The 20,711-nt window shown below is 36.9% G+C and overlaps 1 protein-coding gene across 6 annotated transcripts in view; it reads right to left on the bottom strand.

Annotated features, from left to right (window-relative positions):
- Window positions 1–9,920, bottom strand: part of aPKC (protein kinase C iota type) — an 81,453-nt gene extending 71,533 nt beyond the window's left edge. For 3 of the 6 annotated variants that reach the window (XM_076464215.1, XM_076464212.1, XM_076464220.1), the window contains exons 1-2: window positions 9,764–9,908; window positions 8,703–8,920 (exon numbers count right to left, since the gene is read on the bottom strand). In XM_076464215.1, coding sequence (XP_076320330.1) covers window positions 8,703–8,752 — 50 coding nt within the window. In that variant the 5' untranslated portion in view covers window positions 8,753–8,920; window positions 9,764–9,908. Of the gene's footprint in view, window positions 1–8,702; window positions 8,921–9,614; window positions 9,631–9,763 lie in introns of those variants that run through there. The other 3 variants (XM_076464213.1, XM_076464214.1, XM_076464216.1) reach the window with 3 other exon arrangements.
- Window positions 9,921–20,711: the final 10,791 nt, after the last annotated feature.

The raw sequence follows: 20,711 nt of genomic DNA, 5'->3' as shown, positions 1-20,711 counted from the left end.
AGTAAAAAGATAAAGTTAAGTAAATGGAGTAAAATTTGTAAAAGTAAATGAAGGAAAAACAAAACAGCAATTAAAACAGAAAATGGTGTAAAAACCAATGGTGACATCCAGTCTTCAAAATTGTAAAATATTTACTCTAGCAAAATGGTAATGATCATAACCCACCAGGAAGACTAACAGGTAAGTTCAAGAACCACTGTTAATCACCTGAAGTTGGCCTTTCCAGTCCTGGTTCCGGGTTATGTGTCATAGCAGCTATTATCAAAATGTAAAAGAATAAAAGTTTTAAAAGACACTCCGCAAAATCGTAATAATGAGTAGCCAAAGTCCAGTAAAAAGATAAAAGTCAAGTAAATGGAGTAAAATTTGTAAAAGTAATTGAAGATAAAAGCAAAACGGCAATTAAAACAGAAAATGGCGTAAAAACCAATGTTGACATCCAGTCAACAAAGTTGTAAAGAACTACCTGTAGCAGAATGGTAATGATCATAACCCGCCAGGAAGACTAACAGGTAAGTATAAAAACCACCATCAGTCACCTGAAGTTGGTCTTTCCAGTCCTGGTTCTGGGTTATGAGTCAATATGGCCAGTACTTAAAAAGTTAAGTAGTAAAAGTGTGAAATGATATGCAGCAAAAGTATAATAAAAACTCGCCAGGACGACTAACAAGTAGTTCAAACGGATAGTTCAAACAGTAGCGTTAGTCACCTGAAGTTGGCCTTTCCAGTCCTGGTGTCGAAGTTATTTAATGTTCTGGCCATTGTCCAATGTCAAATTGAAGGAGAGAGATTAAAACTGTAAAAAAGGAACCACAATTAAAAGGTGTAATGAATAAATATGCAACACTTAAATGAGATTAAAAAGATTAATGGCCATTAAAAAATTAAAAACATTATCAAGGTGGATAGAGTCACCATCACCAATAACTCTGTCCAATGTTACAGACTGACCCTGGGAAAAATATGTTTAAAATATTGCCGTGAGAATTGTAACGATGGCAAGAAAGTAAAACGTGGCTGATAGTGATTTGAGTGTTACACAAACAACACATTGGTGCATCAGTTCCAGATAAAAGAAAATGATGAGTTAAAAACTGTGACCAATGCATAGCCTAGTGAGAACAACTTCCTCCTTCGAACTTTATGGAAGCTAGATGGCCAAAGTCCAATTTTGGGTTTGATTTGAAAAGTTTGTCGTCACGCTGCTCACTCCAAGTGGACTGCCACCTGGCACGGAGCCGAGCCTTGAAGACAACACCATAGTCCATGTACGGAATAGGCATAGGAGTGATGGTGCTGAAGCAGACATATTTAGCTGCCATGTCTGCAAGCTCGCTCCCGACTACCAACATGGCCTGGTATCCAGAAAAACTGGATTGAAGTAGCTGCTAATGAGAAATGAGCCAGTCGGTTTCAAATATCAGCGAGAATAGGATGTGAGCTAATGTGTAGCGATTCCAAGGCAAGTATAGAACTAAGGGAATCAGTATAAATAGTGCAGTTGGAGTACTGCTCAGCTGCAATATGATCCAGGGCAAGAGATATGGCATACAGTTCAGCAGTGAATACAGAAGCTGTAGAAGGGATTCTGCGTGCAACTACTGACCCATAGCAAACCATAGCAGAGCCCACTGAATTACCTGATTTGGAACCATCTGTATAAATGGGAACTGAATGATTGTTTGAAAGATATTCATTGAATAAAAGACGGTACTTCCAATCTGGAGTATCTGCCTTTTTAGGGTGACTGAAAGAAAGGTCACATTTGGGGGCTGTAATAAGCCATGGTGGGATAGGCCAACCTGTGGAATCTGCAATGTTATCCAAGGACAGACCCAATTCATCCAATTGCGCCGGATGCGAAGGCCAAACGGAGCAATGACAGATCGTCTGTTCTGAAAAGTACTGCCCACTGAGGAAGGAAAACACATTTCCAGGTGGGATGCTTTGGTAAGGAATGAAGTTTCAAGTATATTGTAAAGATAGTTGCAAACGGCGAAGGTGTAGAGAAGGTTCATGAGATTCAATGTATATACTTTGAACTGGAGAGGTACGGAAAGCCCCAGTGCAGAGTCAAGTCCTTGGTGATGAATGGGGTCCAGCATCTTTAATTGGCAGAGCCATAGACCATTGATCCATGTCGAGTTTCGATCTAATAAGAGCACGATATACCTTTAACATTGAACAGCGATCTGCCCCCCAACTGGTAGAAGAGAGAACACGAAGGATGTTCAGTGCTCTTGTGCATTTGACCCAAAGCTGCTTTAAGTGTGGTATAAAGGTCAGTTTACGATCAAAGATAAGCCCCAAGAACTTGGTCTCCGGGACCACTGGCAACAAAACTTCACCGATATGAAGTTCAGGATCAGGGTGAATACCCGTCGGCGGCAAAAGTGCATGCATACAGTTTTGGAGAGAGAAATTAAAGCCGTTCGCCAGAGTCCACCTCCATTACACAATCGAGGGCGGTTTGTAGTTGCCGCTCAATATATCTCATGTTTGACGACTGACATGAGATGTGAAAGTTGTCGACATACAGCCCATTTGCAACAGTGAGAGGGAGTTGTCAGTGATGGCATTTATCTTTATACTGAAGAGTGTAACACTCAATACACAGCCTTGAGGGACTCCAAGTTCTTGTACAAAAGAACGGGAAAGTGTCGAACTCACACAAACTTGGAATCTCCTGTCCATTAAAAAATTTTTAATAAACATGGGTAGATGGCCACGTAACCCATATGTATGGAGGTCTCAAAAGCGCCATACCTCCATGTTGTGTCGTAAGCCTTCTCTATGTCAAAGAATATTGATACAAGATGTTGGTGGTTGAGAAAGGCTTCTCTGATAGATGTTTCAAGGCAATTAGGTGGTCTGTGGTGGAGTGCTGTCGACGGAACCCACACTGGGTGGGCGAGAAGAGGTTATTTGATTCAAGGAACCAAACAAGGCGAGCATTAACCATCCTTTCTAATGTCTTACAGAGACAGCTCATCAAAGCAATTGGATGGTAGTTTGAAGGAATCTTGGGATCTTTCCCTGGCTTAGAGAAAGGTAAAATAATAGCCTGGCACCAGGCATCAGGAAAACATTCTCCTGCCAGATCCGGTTGAAAACAATCAGAAGGACATCAAGAGAAGCAGGAGATAGATGGTGCAGCATGTCATAATGAATATCATCAGGTCCAACAGATGTACTGGCAGACCGATGAAGGGCCATTTTAGTTCCACCAGGGTAAAGGGACAATTATAGTCAAAGAAACAGTCAGTTGAAAGGAAAGAGGTGATCGCTCTGCCCGAGTCTTGATGGCTAGGAAGGTGGAGGAACAAGCAGAAGTGCTAGATACCCGCAAAAGCTTTCACCTAGAGTGTTAGCGATGTTCCAAACATCAGTCACCTCCTGACCATCAGAGAGTAAGATCGAGAGGGGGACAGAATTGTAGTGCCCATTAACCTTTCAAATCCTGTCCCATATGATCTTGGAACTGGTGGTAGAAGATATGCTGGTTGTGAACTTGATCCAAAATTCTTTCTGGCTCTGACGTCTTACCCACCTAGCATGTGCACGGGCCCGTTGGAAAGCAACCCGGTTTGAAAGTGTGGGATATCTACTAAAAGTATCCCAGGCCCGCTTTTGAGCCTTCCGTGCTAAGTGGCAAGCAGGATTCCACCACGGACGAGGATATCGTGGAAAATGTGTCAAGGTTTTAGGAATACACTGAGCAGCTGCATGTGTAATAGTCAGTTACCGCTGCTACACAGTCGTCTATTGATGGCTGATTTACGATGGCAGGATCAAGTTCTGCGAGAGCAGTGAAAGTGGACCAGTCTGCCTGATCCAGCTTCCACCGGGGGCACGCGGGTAGGGTGGCATCAACCACGGCCAGTCTCTCTCAAAAGGATCGGAAAATGATCACTGCCTAGTGGATTACTGTCAACCCTCCATGAAAAATGGGAAAATAATGAAGGGGAGCAAACCGAGAGATCAATAGCAGTAAAGGACTGACTAGGTGCATGAAAGAAAGTGGAAGAACCAGTATTGAAAAGAGAAAGATTGTGATCAGAGAGCATCCGCTCTATAGATCGGCCCCTCCCATCAATAATAGCACTTCCCCAGAGGGGATGATGTCCATTAAAATCCCCTAGGATTAGAAATGGAGATGGCAACTGTTCAACAAGAGCATCAAGATCTGATTGATCATATGTCTCTCCAGGGGACAGGTACAGAGAACAAACAGTGATGGTATGACCCAAGGAAACACGGATGGCTACAGCCTCCAAGGGTGTGTTGAGTGACAAAGACAGGGTGGGCACGTGTTGATCAACCAACAGTGCCACCCCTCCATGTACTCGACCATCACACAACCTGTCATTTCTGTACAGAGAAAACTGGCGAATGGAGACAGTATCAGCAGTTTTAAGAAATGTTTCTTGTAAAGAAAAACAAACAGGATGGTAGGAAGCAATCAGCGTTTTGATATTATCCAGATTAGAACGTAAACCTCGACAGTTCCATTGTATCAAGGTGGCCATTTTTAAGAACGGATAGGTGAAGTGGCTGGAGAACCCTTCGGTTTAAGACCGCGTCTTTTTTCTTTACTGTCTTTAGTCGGAGGAGGTCTATCAACCTCCATGGATCCTGCTCTGGGTCGGGTGGGCAGGTTTTTGTTATTGGAAGGGGAATCCAGTGACTGAGGATGCGAACGAATAATTGTTTTGTCTTTTGTGGTGGGAGAAAAAGATGTATCAGAAGAAATGCCTGTATTTGAAACTGAAGGACGTGGATCTTGAGGTTTGTTGGAAGGTATGGGAGGAACAGAGATGGGTGTAGAAGTCGAATCATCAACCTTTTTAACCACAGAGGTCAAAAGGCTTTTCATTTGTTTTGAAAACGATTCTCTTGGAGGCACAGAGAGATCTGTCTGCACTCCCACTGTAGTTGTGGAATGAAGTGCAGCAGCATATGCCCGAGATGGAGTTGTGGACAGCAATTTCGGAGCCTCAGGATAACTAATGTTATGTGTCGTTTTCAAACGCTGCACCTCTTTTCCTCCAACCATTTTGGGCAAGAATGAAAGTAAGAGGGTGAGAACCATTGCAGTTTACGCAATGTGGGTTCATGTCACAGTCATAGGCATCGTGGTCCTTGCCTCCACAACGAGCACATGTCAGGGAACCACGACAAGATGTCTTTGAGTGGCCGAATCTCTGACATTGGAAACATCGAAGAGGGTTTGGTATGTATTGCAGAACCATGCAAATGAGATAACCTGCCTTGATGGTGGCAGGTGCACGTGGTGAAGTAAATGTTAAAACGAGGGTATTTGTTGGCAGTGTAACTCCATCTTTGCAGTGGAGATGCCTCACTGCAGAAACTCCTTGAGTGGATAGACCAGCGAGAATCTCTGACTCGGGAACTTTCTTCAAATCCCTTTCAACAATAACTCCTCGTGAAGAATTCAAGGTAGCATGGGGTGTAACCTCAACAGATATATCCCCAATTGCCTTTGAATTCAAGAGGAGTTCACTGTGTTGGGATGTGGATGTTTCAACCAATATGTCACCAGATCGAAGTTTCTTTACTGACTTTGGAGAGCCAGCAAGTCCCTCTAGTCCCTTTTGAATAAAAAAGGGGACATTTGCCCTAAAGGTTTTTCCAAAAGAGAATGTAATATAAGAAAATGAGGTACGTGTGTTACTGATGTTGAAGATTGCTGTTCTGAGTATTCAAGACGTGGTCACTTACCCATTGACTGTTTTTCTACAATTTTATTTAAATTTTTTAGAGGATCCATAGGAAAAAGGAAAAATTTCGGTACCCACTGACCCCACCCACCATGGAGCCCTACAAGGGGACGCACTACAAAGTCACGCAAGGACAATGCAGCAAAGCCAGGGTTTCGTGAGCACTATACCCAAACACCAGCATCAGACACAATGTCCACAACACCCGTTGAGAACTTCCAACACTGGTACTTGGTTGACTCTAGCCCAAGTGGACCAGCCGACTGACCCAAGGGGGGCCACCCAAAGGCCACCCGTCTACAGGAATACGAGGCCAAAGTGGTGTGTTAGGGTTGGACCCCTCAACCACCAGGGTCCTCTCCTCCCCTTCAAGGGTCGCCATGCACGGCAAACACGTGGGTGAATGTTTAGATCCCAGAGAAGGTAACCAGATAGAACAGAACCTTCCCTGGGAGGTCCCCTCACCATGTACAGGAATCCACACCGAGGGGTTAAAAAAACAAAAAAAACAAGAAAATGATGAAAATCATTAATTATTATGATAACCACCTGCTAATTTTATTTTGGAATGTTGGTACACATTATTTTTCTATATTCATATTTCAACAATATATGCCAAACATGAGACAATTATGTATGATATCAATATAATTACTTGTTTCAGATCATTAATTTGACAACAGAAAGTTTAGGTTTGACTAAAGCGACCATGCCTGGTCACTCTCCACTTACAGATGATTACAAAATCATGTATAACCTATGCACAAGAAACTCTGGGATGGAGAATGCACACCTAATATTGGAAACAATTTGATTAATCAACAGCAATGCATTAAAGTGTATTCAATTAATTATCACAGGTCACTGAGCAAGAAGCTAGAAACTGAATTCTGCACTCAATTTTACACCAAAAACCAAAAGGGCAGTTGAGACTGGTGACAATTCAGGACAATAAAATACAAGAGAAATGTCCTTTAAGTTAATTGATGTGTTGTCAAAGCAAATATATAAATTATCTATTTGGCAAACTTGATAGTGGATAATTTTCTATCTTAATAAATGCAACTGAGATTTTAATAACAGCATTCAGTTTTATTGATTTTGACCTGCTCCTTAAACACTAAGTTTTTGACTTGCATTTTGTAGATGTACTATAAAACCATTTTACATTAGGGTTTTATTACAAGGCACCTGACCTTGGGTTACTTACACATTGACAATTTTTTTTAAACTTTTGTACAAAGCTATTCAAGGGCTATTTGAGCTAGCCGAACCCTAATTTAGCAGTGTAAGACTAGAGGGAAGGCAGCTAGTCATCACCATCCACCACCAACTCTTGGGCTACTCTTATTAATGAATAGTGAGATTAACCATCACATTATAACACTCCCATGGCTGAAAGAGCAAGCATGTTTGGTGCAACAGGAATTTGAACCCACAACCCTCAGATTACAAGTCAAACGCCTTACCCCACCTGGCCATACCAGGCCTCCACATTGGCATTATAACCAGACAATTACAAAACCAACAAAAACTAACAGTTAGCAAAACAACCAAAAATGATGCTCAAAAACCACCAAAATGCATCTAGCAGTCTTCCATTGTTTATTTATGTTATTCCAGGTCCTTTGTAACTGGTAGTTATTTACTTCAAGATATTCAACACAAACTACAGACAATAAAGGATCATCTGGTTCTCCATGACTATGCTTGCAAAACCACACTACAGAAGTTAAAAAAAAAAAAAAATCATTAATTCCTCTGTTAAGATCCTGTAAAGTCTGGCTTCAAATTATTGTTAAAAACAAACTCTTAACTGAAACCTAACCTGTCTTCTGCAAATCTTGAGACTTGTGCTTTCTTGTCTTTAGCATACACCACACAGTAAAACAAACGTCTGAACAATACCTTTCCAAGCAGCAACTATATCATCATCAACGATTAAAACATGTCCATGACTTTTAGAAAAAAATAATGTCAGACCCTTCAGAATGAGTACAACACAATTCTGTTACATTTTTAGATAAGAATGGCACGTGAAGATATCCAGAGTGCAACATAACTACCTAATATAGCAGATGAGCAGTACAAACAACACATAAGGAGGTTAAAGATTTTATTAAAAGACAACAAAAAAACAACTGACAAATAATATAGAGAGAGAAAACTACTATATAGTAAACACAGAATTATCAACAAAGATTTTCAGTTGGATAGTACATTAAAAACACAAGAACACTAACTACGATTAGTAAAATTAGTTGAAATATACTCCATTTCTAAATACATATACAACAAATGTTTAGAGTAACTAACAGCTCACATCAAATAATCAGAACAGGTACTGAAAAGTTTGAGATTTTTTTTTTGGTTAAAAAGTTTCCATCTTGGTTTCTAAAGCTAACATTTCATTTAACAGTGAAGTTCCCACTTCAAGTACATCATGAAAAGTTCATTTCTAAGTCTCTCTTTAAACTAGATGTCACTTCAGTAATAATATTATGTACTTTTTATCATTCTGGTGCCATTCCTATAAAAAAATCAAAACTACACAATCTGCATGAGGTGTCATCAGTCTATACAAGAAAGAGCACAAGTCTTCCCACACGCAAGTTAAACATTTCTGTAAGTTGATCCCAGAATGGTAAATTTTCTCACAGTTAAATGCCCAATTGAAGGATTTAAGCTTTTCAGATAAACTTAGACCCTTCCTCTCACTTTTCAATATCACTCATGTTTCTATCATACAAATCCTTGTACATGTATTTCTAGTTGAAATGAACTTTTAAAATCAGCATTTAGTTGTAAAATTATATGTACTGTATTTAATACATGCATTAACACAAATATATCAAAAGTAACATCTTCAGATGTGTGTGTGTGTGTTTGTATATATTATACATACATATGTACATAACCACAACAGATTTAAATTTTAAGCTATGTCTCTGTGAGACTTACCCATTATATGCAGTTTTCACCCTGATTTCCGATACTTCTACGTCCACCATGTTTTAAGATTTCTTTTTTAACACTAACCAAAGCAACCGTCTTCACATGTACCAAGTTACACTCTCACAAAATGTTTCCAAGTCCAGCAAAATTACTAAGCTTTGCTTGAAGTAAATAAAGCACTGTCTTGATTCACCATTTTTTTACGTTCTTGTGACACTAATCTACTAAAAAGAAATGAAATATGGATCAGAACAAAATTTATTTCAGTGCTAAACTTACAGCTAAAAGAAAATAATACTTGGGTTATTCCTGTCAAACTTATACTCATAATTCAAATTAAGATATTGTACCTAATTTTGGTGGACGTAATAAACTTGCAGATATTTTAATGGGTGCATGTAGTAAAGACTGAAGTTTTTTTTAAAATAGATCTCTTTATTTTCCTTAAAAGTTAGTTAAACGTAACACAGATTAGATACTGAGTAAAAGTTAACTAGGGGTATTTGAACATGTTCAAGAATTATGCAACAAGAGTTGCACATATTACAGTTAAGCAAGAGAGAGAGAGGGAGAAGCCACTAAGTCAAATATCTTTTACACCATTGCCTGAAGTATCTTTTTTTCATTTCATCATTAAAAGATCAAATTTATAAGTCTAACTGGGATTTAGTTGCTTTTTCATAAATCTACAATTTGTGGGAAAAATTAAAACGATCACGATTAACTACACTACACACGTCAAATAAATAGTTGTTAAAATACGCAAAAATTGAATCAAAGTGCAGAATAAACTAGCAGTAATACTATAATATTACTAGTAATGTTAATGCCACGAGGTACCAAGCGTTGGGCCCTGCCCTAACTGAAACTTCGCATTCTCTCTTAAAACTGAATACTGAGAAGCAAAATTAGTCTTACTTCTATTTTTCAAAGCCTTAATTTGTAAAATAACTGGACGTCTACTAAAGGTAATATTCTATGTGGAGAAGGCAGGAATACAATTTGCAATACAAAATTACTAATACACATTAAAACTACGTTTAAACTTCAAAGTAACACATACTTACAAATGACTACTGACAAATTTGATGAATCTCAACTACACTTTACTAATTGACACTCTACCCTGCACCATTATGATTCACTCAGGAAGTATATCTCACGTGACCTGTTTTCAGTTCCCTCGTAAAGGACAGACAGTTAAATTGACACGCAACAGCAAACTCCTGCTTCTTCCTGTTTAAGTTTTAAAAAATAATACATATGTACTAAAAACTCTTAATGGCATGTCTGTGATAAAAACTAAAAAAAATGCTTAAATGTTAAAAGATTCATCTGAAAATATAAGCAGTTTTGACATGGATCTATTTTCAGTCTCTATTTCTCCTTTATAGTCTATGATGATACAAAAAATGGGAATGGAAAATACAAGTAGAAAAAACAAACAAAAATATACGCATCTGGCAGTTCAATTAAATAGATATTCTCACTTAAAGAAGAAGAAAAATAAACAAAACGTATATCTAAATATAAAATATTTTTTTAAGTACCTCTGAGTCGGTGGACTCAGCAGATAGCCTGATGTGGCTTTGCTATAAGAAAACACACACACAAATCGTTGTTTGCCAACTTATTATAAGATTGACATAATAGGCTTTCTTACCGAAGCATTCAGATACGTGCTTATCATTATAAGATATATTTGCATGAAAAAGTAAATAATTCAGGTAAACGGTAGAGAAGCAGTATTTTTTTTTTTTTCTGTCTGTGTACTCCGTTAATACAATATTGAAACAATTTGTGTTACATTTTTCATTAACTCACGTCGGTTTTATTATCGTTTCTTGTGGCATGACATAGCCAAATGATTAGGTGACTCGACTTGTAATCTGAGGGTCGTGGATTCGAATCCCCTTTACACCAAACATGCTCGCCATTTCAGCCGTGAATGTGTTATAATGTTACAGTCAATACCATTATACGTTGGTAAAAGAGTAGCTCAAGAATTGGCAGTGAGTAATGATGACTATCTGTCTTCACTCTAGTCTTGCTATGCTAAATTATGGACGGCGGCTGACGAAGATAACCCTTGTGTAGGTTTGCGCGAAATTAAAAAAATCACAAACAAACTATCGTTTTTGACTGCATGTTAAATGAAATAGTTATTTTTTAATTTTTTTCTATTATTAATAATAAATTACTATTTAAAACGTTAATGAATTTATAAATATCAGTCATCATTTGGATTTTATGTTACTGAGGTATTATAACGGCACATACGTGATTAGAAATATACATTTCAAGTTTTAGTAACCGAAATATTTTTGTTTTAAGGTTGATAAATATGCGGTATTTAAAATATTAAAGGTATTTCTTTATCTTTTGCTTTAGAAATGTGTGTATTTCTTTTTCTCCGAAATTTTTGACAGTTTTAGCAAGTATAAACGATTTCTTAGATAAGGTACAGATAACAGACTTGGGAATGAGGTAATTTTACTTTTGAGATAGTCACAAATTATCCAGTATTATTCTTCCTTTGGTGTTTCTAATGTCCAAAATAATCTATTTTTTTTATTCTGAATCCAGATTCTGTTGTTGTTTTGAATTAAGCACAAAGCTACACAATGGGCTATTTGTATTCTGCCCACCACGGGTATCGAAACCCGGTTTTTAGCGTTGTAAATCCGCAGACGTACCGCTGAGTCACTCAGGGGCTTCAGATTCTGAATACACATATTCTGGAAAATGAACCGCACAGATAATTTTTTAATTCAAACAGTAAAGGGAAAACAAACGCATGGAAATATGTCAAACATATTTTTATTCATAACTGATGTAACTATTTATCTATCATACGGACCAACCTCTAAATTGTTTGTATTCACACTGTTTGCTAGCACTGGAGAAATTCTCACTACAAGTATACACACACAAAAAAGAATAGAAACACAATGGATTCAGTTTTGCCTACCATAATCACAACTAATACCAATTTGTACAAGTATCTATGACACTGCTTGTGATGAGCTCATCCCTCCCTTCAGTACAGATCTAAAGTAATACAAAATTTTTGTCATATACAGTATGCAACCTTTATCTAACTGAAGAGCTTTTCACGTGTTTATCACCTTTTGACATTCATGTAACGATAATATCAAGCTATATGCAGAATACCTGCACAAAGATTTAGAGAGATAATCGCAATATACCTGAATAAAGACTTATTCTATAATGATTAGGGAAGAAGGAACATAGTAGCTATTTCAGATTGTTGGAAATATTAGACTGATTAGTTTAAGAGATATTATTTAGTTTATTTAATGATTTGGTTTTCATAATAAGAGCTGAAAATTAAATATTTTAAAACAATAGTTATGACAGGTTTCGTTTCATAACTCAAATTAATTGTTGTACCAGGTTTTGTAATATTGTTGACATTATCTTAGTCGAACTTTCTAAGTTTAGCTCGTTATGTTTAATATTTTCTTTACTAGAAAGTTACATATTTCTAGATTTCTCTGATGCGTGTTATAAATATGTGCAGATACAGAGAGAAAGTAAGGGAGCTGGTGAAAGTGAAGTTAGACTGCATGGTTGTCAATATCGCCATAACAGAGGATTTCAGTTTATATTATAATAACTGAGATAAAGAAAAAAATAATTTGTCTTTTAAAAGGATGTCCTAAAGTTATTGATTGTTTGTTTGTTTGGAATTAAGTACAAAGCTACACAATGAACTGTCTATGCTCTGCCCACCGTGAGTGTCGAAACTCGGTTTCTGGTATTGTAAGCCTGCAGACATACAGCTGTGCCACTGGGAAGCAAAATAATTGAACCCGCTTGTGTGGACTTTGATAACAAAGAGATAGTTATTTAAAGCTCTGGAAACAAGTCTGATAACCAACAGATATAGTGATGGAATGCATTTCACAGTTTCTATTGTAACAACAGGAAGAGTGAAAAATAATTCGCTTTTTCAGTTGGGTTCTAAAGTAATTGAACTGTTTGGAATTTTGACGTAAAAGACAATTATTTAAAGCTTGAGCTACAACTATGGTATCTCAATGAGTAACGAAAGTGAATTTATCAATTATTATGTTGTGATAATAGAGGAGAAAAAATAATACGTCTTTCAATTAGGTACTAAAGTAATTAAACCTGTATTTTTTATGTTTGACGAAAAAAGTGAATTCTTTATTGCTCTATTCTGAACTGTGATAAACTATAATGAAAAACGTTTGACTTGCTCTGAATATATTATTTTGAAACATGTGGATTATGTACTGTCCGTTTCTTGTTGAAATTTATTGCCAACATGTCACATATACCTAGTGTAAAGAATCGTGACCCTTTAAAAATTGACATTGGTAAGCCAACCAGGATTTACGGAGATAAATGGTAGTGAAAAAAGACATGAATGACAGTGAAAGTATGCCTATATACGCAGACCTGTAGTGGTGGCAAAGCTAGTGTAAAGATTACAATCACGTTATATAACCATATGAGCTGATTTTGATTAATGGATAGAGAGAAGAGAGTGACTTGGGCTAAAACAGTAGTTGTAATTGTAAAAGTAATTAGAGCATATGACAAACCATAAGAGATACCAACAAATCACAGCATGTCAGTGGGTGATAGCTAAGTTGGGGACAAGAAAGTGGAAGTCCTATAAGACACTGGGCTTATTAACACAGCAGTGGAAACCAGTCTAGTATTTAATGATTAGATGACAGACTGTGTGTGCTGATTGATGGAACAGTGAGAAATTTCCCATAGCTAAAATAATAGTGGATACTCCTTACTATGTGGAAGACCTTGAAACCATGTGTATGGAGACATCAATCTATGATTTGGTGATTGGAAACATATGAGATAGTAGAAGTGTGGAGAAACTAAACAGAAAGAAGACTGATGAAGCATCTATAGTTACCACAAGAGCTCAAGAAAAGAAGAGCAAGCAAGAGTTTAAGCCTCTGCAAAACTCAAAAGTGATAACACGAAGGTAAGTCAATGAAACAGAAGGAAGCACAGAAAAAATACTCTTCATTGCAGAAATGTGGAATCGGTGCTGAGGAGAAAGTCGAGCAAAAAAGAAAGAGAAAAGAGACTTAAAAACAAAAGACTGGAAAAGAGTAATATACCGGATCTGTCAGAGGAGTTCGACTGGGGAAGTTGAACACACCAAAGGCAGACAGAAGCACTTCTATGACAATAAGGCTAAGAACTGGTGTTTCAACTTGAAGAGAATGTCTTTGTTATGCTGCCCACAGACAACAACAAACTCACCCAACAATGGAAAGGACCTTTTGAACTGCAGGAAGTTATCAAGAGAATGGACTATAAAGAAAAATAGACGGGAAGACCATTATCTATCACGTCACTCATTTGAAGAGTTACTTTGAGAAGGAAGAAGACCTACTGAGTTACAAATAGACATGGCTGGTGTGGCTGTCACAGATATAGAACTACAAGACAGTGAATTGGTAATGAAAAAATGAAAACGTAATAGACCTAAGACCATTGAGCAGAGATGAGACGTACAAAGACTCAACATCAGTGAAGAAATGACTAGGACGTGGAAGAAAGAGGTGAAAGATCTATTAGATATGATAGACCTCATTCAACATAAAATGAAGACTACAACCAGATATCATGTCAAAGTGAAGCAATATTAGATGTTCTATGCACTGAGAAACCATCAATAGAAATGCAAATGTTGGTGCAGACTATATGAGAAGACTTTATATATGATCTGCAAACAGACTTTGTACATTGTCTAAACATACTGTAAATATTTTTTTCAGAGGAATTTATTGTTGGATTTATAAGACTGTTTAGTTTAAGAGGCATTGTTTAGTTTCTTTAGTGATTTAATATTTAATGATTATTTGCTTTTCATTAGAAAAGCAATAGTTATGACGGATTCTTTTACATAGCTCTGTATGAGTCGTACATTGTGTGTGTACTTTAATTTTTGTACTAGGCTCTTATAATACTGATGACGTCATCTTACTTGAGGTTTCTAAGTCTATCTTGTTATATTGAACATTATCGTTAAAGGAGGGCTAGGTATTTCTGGTTTTTCTGTTCCGTTTGTATATATATATGTAGATACAGCGATGAAACAAGGAAACTAGTGAAAGTGAACTTAGATTGCATAATTGTCAGTTTAGCCATAATGGGGGATTTCACAGTTTGTATTGTAATAACATAGATAAAGAAAAATAATTTGTTTTTCAAAGGATGTCCAGAAGCTCCACAGCCTCTATTGTAATAACAGAGATAGAGAAGAATAATTGAGCAAGACTGTTTGGAATTTCCACATAAAAGAGAATTATTTAAAGCTTGAGCTACACCTATGATAACATAGGGAGTAACATAAATGAGTTTATCAATGACTGTATTTGATAATAGAGGAAAAAGAAATAACACGTTTTTTCAGTTAGATTGTAAAGTAATTGAACCTGTACGGACCTTTGACGAAAAAGTGAATTATTTAAAGCTCTAGAGTGAATTGCAATAACCTATAGTGTAAAACATTTTTGTGCATACTTTTGACTTGTTTTGAATATATTACTTTGAACAATTGGATTATGTGCTGTCAATTTAATGTTGAAATTTATTGCCAACAAGTTACAGGGACTTAATCTAAAGAATCGGGCCCCTATAAAAATATCTGACACAAATATAACAAATTCTCCCACAGAAGGTATTCACTGTGTCCTACCACATTCTCTAGTGCAGTTGTTCTTAACCTTGTTGGAGGTACTGAACCCCAGAAGTTTCGTACTTGCATTCACTGAACCCTTCGTAACTGGAAAAATAAAATATGATTTTTTCAATTTCAAAACATAAGTAGATATTTTATTAGTGCACAAAATGAACCATGTATCAGTTGCACACAATATCACTGTGTCCAAAGAACACAACTAACAAAACACGAATTTCACACATAAACAAAAACATAACTCAATGAATATTTACTGCAAATCAATGTGACTTTTGCTGTTGCCTTTCAGAGACAAGTTTAGAAATGCGCGGCTTCACCTTGGCAAGTGCCACTCTCAGTTTCGTCCCAGCATGACTGGAGCTCCGTCCGAACAAACTGCAGAAACTATATTCCACGAAAAATCGTTGTCTCTGAAGAAGTCATCCACAAGTTTCTTCACGTCGGCTACCTAAGTTATTGTTGTAAGAGGCTTACAAAATAAAAAAATCTTCTTTTATCTCGTCGTTCTTCACATAACGCACGAATACAACAAGCTGGCTTAGATTGGAAACGTCGGTGGTCTCGTCGAGTTAAAGGCTGAATTTTGCTGGACTTAAAATCAGATCTGCAACTACTTGAGCCAAGATATCATCGCTCATGTCATCTATTCTGCTGCTGATGGTGTAATTTGAAAGAGGAATTTGGGATAACTTATTTTCAGCAGCTTTTCCCAGCATGATATTCGCCATCTTCAACGCAGTTGGTTTTACGAGTGCTTCACCAATGGTGTGTGGTTTGCCCTGCTTTGCGATCAAGTACGCAGCTTCGTACGATGCTGTGAGGATCGGTTTGTCGATGGGTACAAAGCCGAGAACAGGCAAAGTAGCTCTTGCATCGAACCTGGCTCTCTTTACCTTGAATTCAGCACTCCTTGTGTTCTTATATTTCCCATCTCCATGCAGCTTTAGGGAGTGTTCTCTTAGTTTTGCTGGTGCTAGATTAGAATTGCTCAACTTGGTATTGCAAATCATGCATTGAGGACGCTGACTCCCATTATGTTCCGTTATACACGTGAATCCATATTGTACATATTCGTCTGACCATTTTCTATTTTTGCTCGACATAGTTAGTATGAAGGGATTGAAAGATTAGGAAGAAACACAAATGACGCACCATTACTACAGTCACAAGCCGACTGCTAAGCGCACGAAGTTCCCTGCAACACAGATATTAAGGCCAAGTGATGTGACGTGATCAGTCGCAGCCAATGATGGCCAAGTGGAGCATGATGTCACGAACCATACGAGTGGGGTGAACGGAACAGACAAACACACAGTGTGTGTGTCTTGACCTCCGCCCAACCCCTGAGACTGACTCACCGAACCACTGGGATTCGATTGAACCCAGGTTAAAAACCACTGTTCTAGTGGTATTGATCATGAATATGAATAGGTATAGCTTAAGGATATGCTCTTCCTATTTTCACTTACAAAATAACCAAGTTACATGAGTGGTGACCAGTGTCATCTTGGATAAATGAGATACTACATGGTTGACTCCTATCTGTGTTCTTCAAAGTTTCTTTGAGATTGCCACACAATTTTTGTTCCCATCTTCACCTGAATTAAAAATCTTACTGGAAACAGAGTAATGCTGTTTATAAAGAGATTAAGTTATGTCTGTTGTCATGTTAGATAAATAAACTTAATTTCTGTATCACATCAAGCTCATCGTTGCCTCATCGATAAATCTACGGACTTATAACACTAAATACTGGACTTCAGTACCTGCAGTAGGCCGAGTCGAGCACAAATAGCTCACTGCGAAGTTTTGTACTTGATCGAAAACTAAAATATTACTTGAAAGTGTAACGGAAAGAACAACTGAGTGATGTATTAATGGTAAAAATTTTGATGATGTTACCACAGGATTTACTGTTGCAGAATTTCTTTTTTTGAAGAGTGTCTTTTGAACATGAATAATCTATGTCACCTACATGAGATGAAATATCTATTAATGACAGTTGAAGGTCACCATAATATACTTGTGAATAATTTCCAACATGGTTTATCAAGCAAAATGTTGTATACTAACTTGTATATTAAACATATCTACACCTCAATGAAAGCAGTAACTGTGGTGATCAGGTCTGAAGTGTTTACTTTGAGTACGTTGTAATAGAGAAAGAGAAGCCTAAAGTATTAACTGTACTTCGGGAATCCTCTCTATGGATATGCTATATCATGCAAGGGCTACCCAGTTTCAAATGCATTACAGTATATTGACACAAGTGCACTGGATACCAGTGGATCGGTGTTGTTTTTCTACAGCGTCCCATGATAGTTGTGCTACAGCAAATACCATTCATGTTTTACGAAACGTTACTCTGAAGATAAAGTCCAGATCACTTCATTTGTCTGTTTGATGGTACTCTGCTATAAATGGAACTGTCTTTATTTTGTCTCGTACCAATACAAACAAAACGTGTAATTCCACTGGAATGTTCTACAGATTCAAAAGGGAGGACGACTATCACCACTCTGGGTCTGGAAAACTAATCACCGATCTGCAAAGCATATAGTGTATGGTTTGTGTATCAAAGTATAGTGTTCAAGTTAGTTTGTACAGCACTGGATGGTGCTTAGTATGAGTCAGTAAAGTTAAACAGAAGTGATGTTGAGTTTCTGGTTCATACAAAAGCTACTAGGACGTTAGTTGACCTTATGGTGTATTTGGCATTCTGAGTGTAGATCACTATACTGCATAATTGATATGAACACTTTTCTGATAAATGGTGTTAAACAAGGCATGAATGGAGAGGCATATCTCCAGCTTCATCTCAGTATTGTTTTTCAGGGAAGGAAAATAGCTGTGAATGGTTCCCACGATAGCATTGGAATCTTGTGGATGAATCTGATTATCCATAGCCTTTTCCTGTGTAATAAGAAAACTATATTTTTACGGTAAGATTATCCTATGCTTCCAAGAATGAACCTTAGAAAAAGAACCTGCATAAGTGCATGTAGAGGATGAGTTACAAATTCACAAGTTACCTGACTGAGTAATGGCAAAACCCCACTTCTGATTGGTATTTATAAGCATTTAGCTATTAAACTTCTCATTAAGATTATTTCAGTTACGCCATGCCTGAGATTGACTGCATAACTATCAGAACATCTTAGACTACTGGTTAAGGTTTTGCAAATAATAAGTTCAACAAAATGATAGGAATTCAGCTTGCTAGTTGAATATACGAATGTATTTTGGGAAAATATGGCTGTTTAGGTTGGACAATAATAACTCATTATGACATAGATAAAAATGATGTATGTCCTATCTAACAACTGCTACACCAGCTAATAATGGGATACAGTAGATATTGACTCAGCGCATTAGGGCCTACCTTCTAGCTATTGGCAAGATGAAATGAATGATAACAGCAGTTAAGACTTCTGTCAGCACTTGAAATGGTTTGATAAAGTTTGTGCAATGTGTCTGATAGTTTTGAGTAGCAAATGGAGTTTACATTAAGAAGGATGCAATGCTTGACGTACGTACGTTGATGATGTTTTAAATTTTGGACACATATATCAGTTTGCTTCTAAAAGTGTGGGTATGGTTCATCAAGGGATAATGTAAACAGGAAACTGTTAGGAGAACTAATAACATTAGTTCACTCATGTGAATGTTATTGTTTTGTCACGTGAATGTTGGTTTTTATCGGATATGCCAAAAGTCCTCAATGCTCAATATGTTTGTGTTGTTGAAAATCGTTCAGAGTTGCCGGTAGTGGTGGCTTTTACATTAAAAACATATAAGTAGTGGAAAATAAATGGGTATAGCTATGTTACAAAGCTATGTACACACATTGTACATTTATCAACATGAGCCAATAAAGAGAAAGAACCTCAACCAGTAGCTCTGACAAAAAAAGATAACAAAATTTTAAATAAAATTAGTTAATTTTCTTGTAAAGTAAAACCTTCTAGAAATTTGAGTGGAAAGATTTATTGATTATGTCACAGACTGCCTCCACAACTTCAAGATTACCAAACCCAGTGTGTGTGTTTTCTTATAGCAAAGCCAGATGGGACTATCTGCTAAGCCCACCGAGAAGAATCGAACCCCTATTGTTAGTGCTGCAAATCCGTAGACTTACCGCTGTACTAGCGGGGTCTACCAAACCCATAAGTTTTAGAAGAGCTAAGGCGTCAGTGATGGTCAAGAATGTGATAGGTAATGTTAACATGGGAAAATATGTTGATTGAAACAAATTATTCATATACATAACATCTAAAATTATTTTAGCCTAATTTATTTTGAGTAATAAGTAGGTAAAGTTTAATATAGCTTTTATAAATTAGTTAATTTAACGGAAGCAACTGCTAGAGCCATTTTTTAAAGAACTTACTGTGTCTATTCAAAATTGCATGGTATTGACTGTTAGGAATAGATTGATGTCATTGTGACGTTAGTCAGTTTTATGAAGATTCAATGTTGCAGATTTACAGTGCATGCCATATTGCAGCTTCTTTGCATCTGATATATGCAAGACATTTCCAAACAGTCGTGTAGTGACATTCACAGTCACATGTCCACTGCAAGAAATTATAAGTCCTTCAGTCCTTTGTAGAAGCATATTCTTGAAAAAGTAGCCACTTTTTTTCTGCCAGGTTATTAAAGTTTCTTGAAAGTGTTGTCTATAAAGTAAGCCTTTACAATGCTTCACAGAACTACGTTCTACAAATTAGTAAAATTGATTATTTAGATACAGTTGAATAAATCAGTAACTAGTTATAAAAATCTATCAACAAAATAATACTTCTTGTTTCTAAGAGCTGTTTTACCATTTTTTCATCATTTCAACAAACTGGTTCAGTAAAACTCACAAATTAAGCCTGTTTGTATTTAAAAATTCAATACCTTTTGAAAACAATTTAGGACCAATTTGTAACAGCTATTTAATTCACCACTCCATAACTACTTCATAAGATATCTTCATTACAATATATTCATTTATTTCTTCTTGTATTTATGGCATTCTCGTTAATTAACTAGACGTTGAAAGGTCATAAACATATATGAGTATAGGTAAAGGTTGCATAAGGCAATGGCTGAAACTTTGTATCGTTTTAGTTCTATGTTTCTGTTTACTCCCTGGGAAGGTGAAGAGGAAGGTGCCCCCCAAAATTATAGCCTATATTATTGAAAACTGGAGATGTAGTCAAGACTAGATAGGCAAGAACAAGATTAAATCTGGCCAAGATCGAGATTAATATATTTTTAATAGGGCTTAAAATTCGAAA

Source organism: Tachypleus tridentatus, chromosome 10, assembly GCF_004210375.1.
Source record: "Tachypleus tridentatus isolate NWPU-2018 chromosome 10, ASM421037v1, whole genome shotgun sequence".
In the NCBI taxonomy this organism is placed as follows: Eukaryota; Metazoa; Arthropoda; class Merostomata; order Xiphosura; family Limulidae; genus Tachypleus; species Tachypleus tridentatus.
Note: the sequence above shows the minus strand (reverse complement) of the source record. Positions and strands in the feature narration are given on the sequence as shown.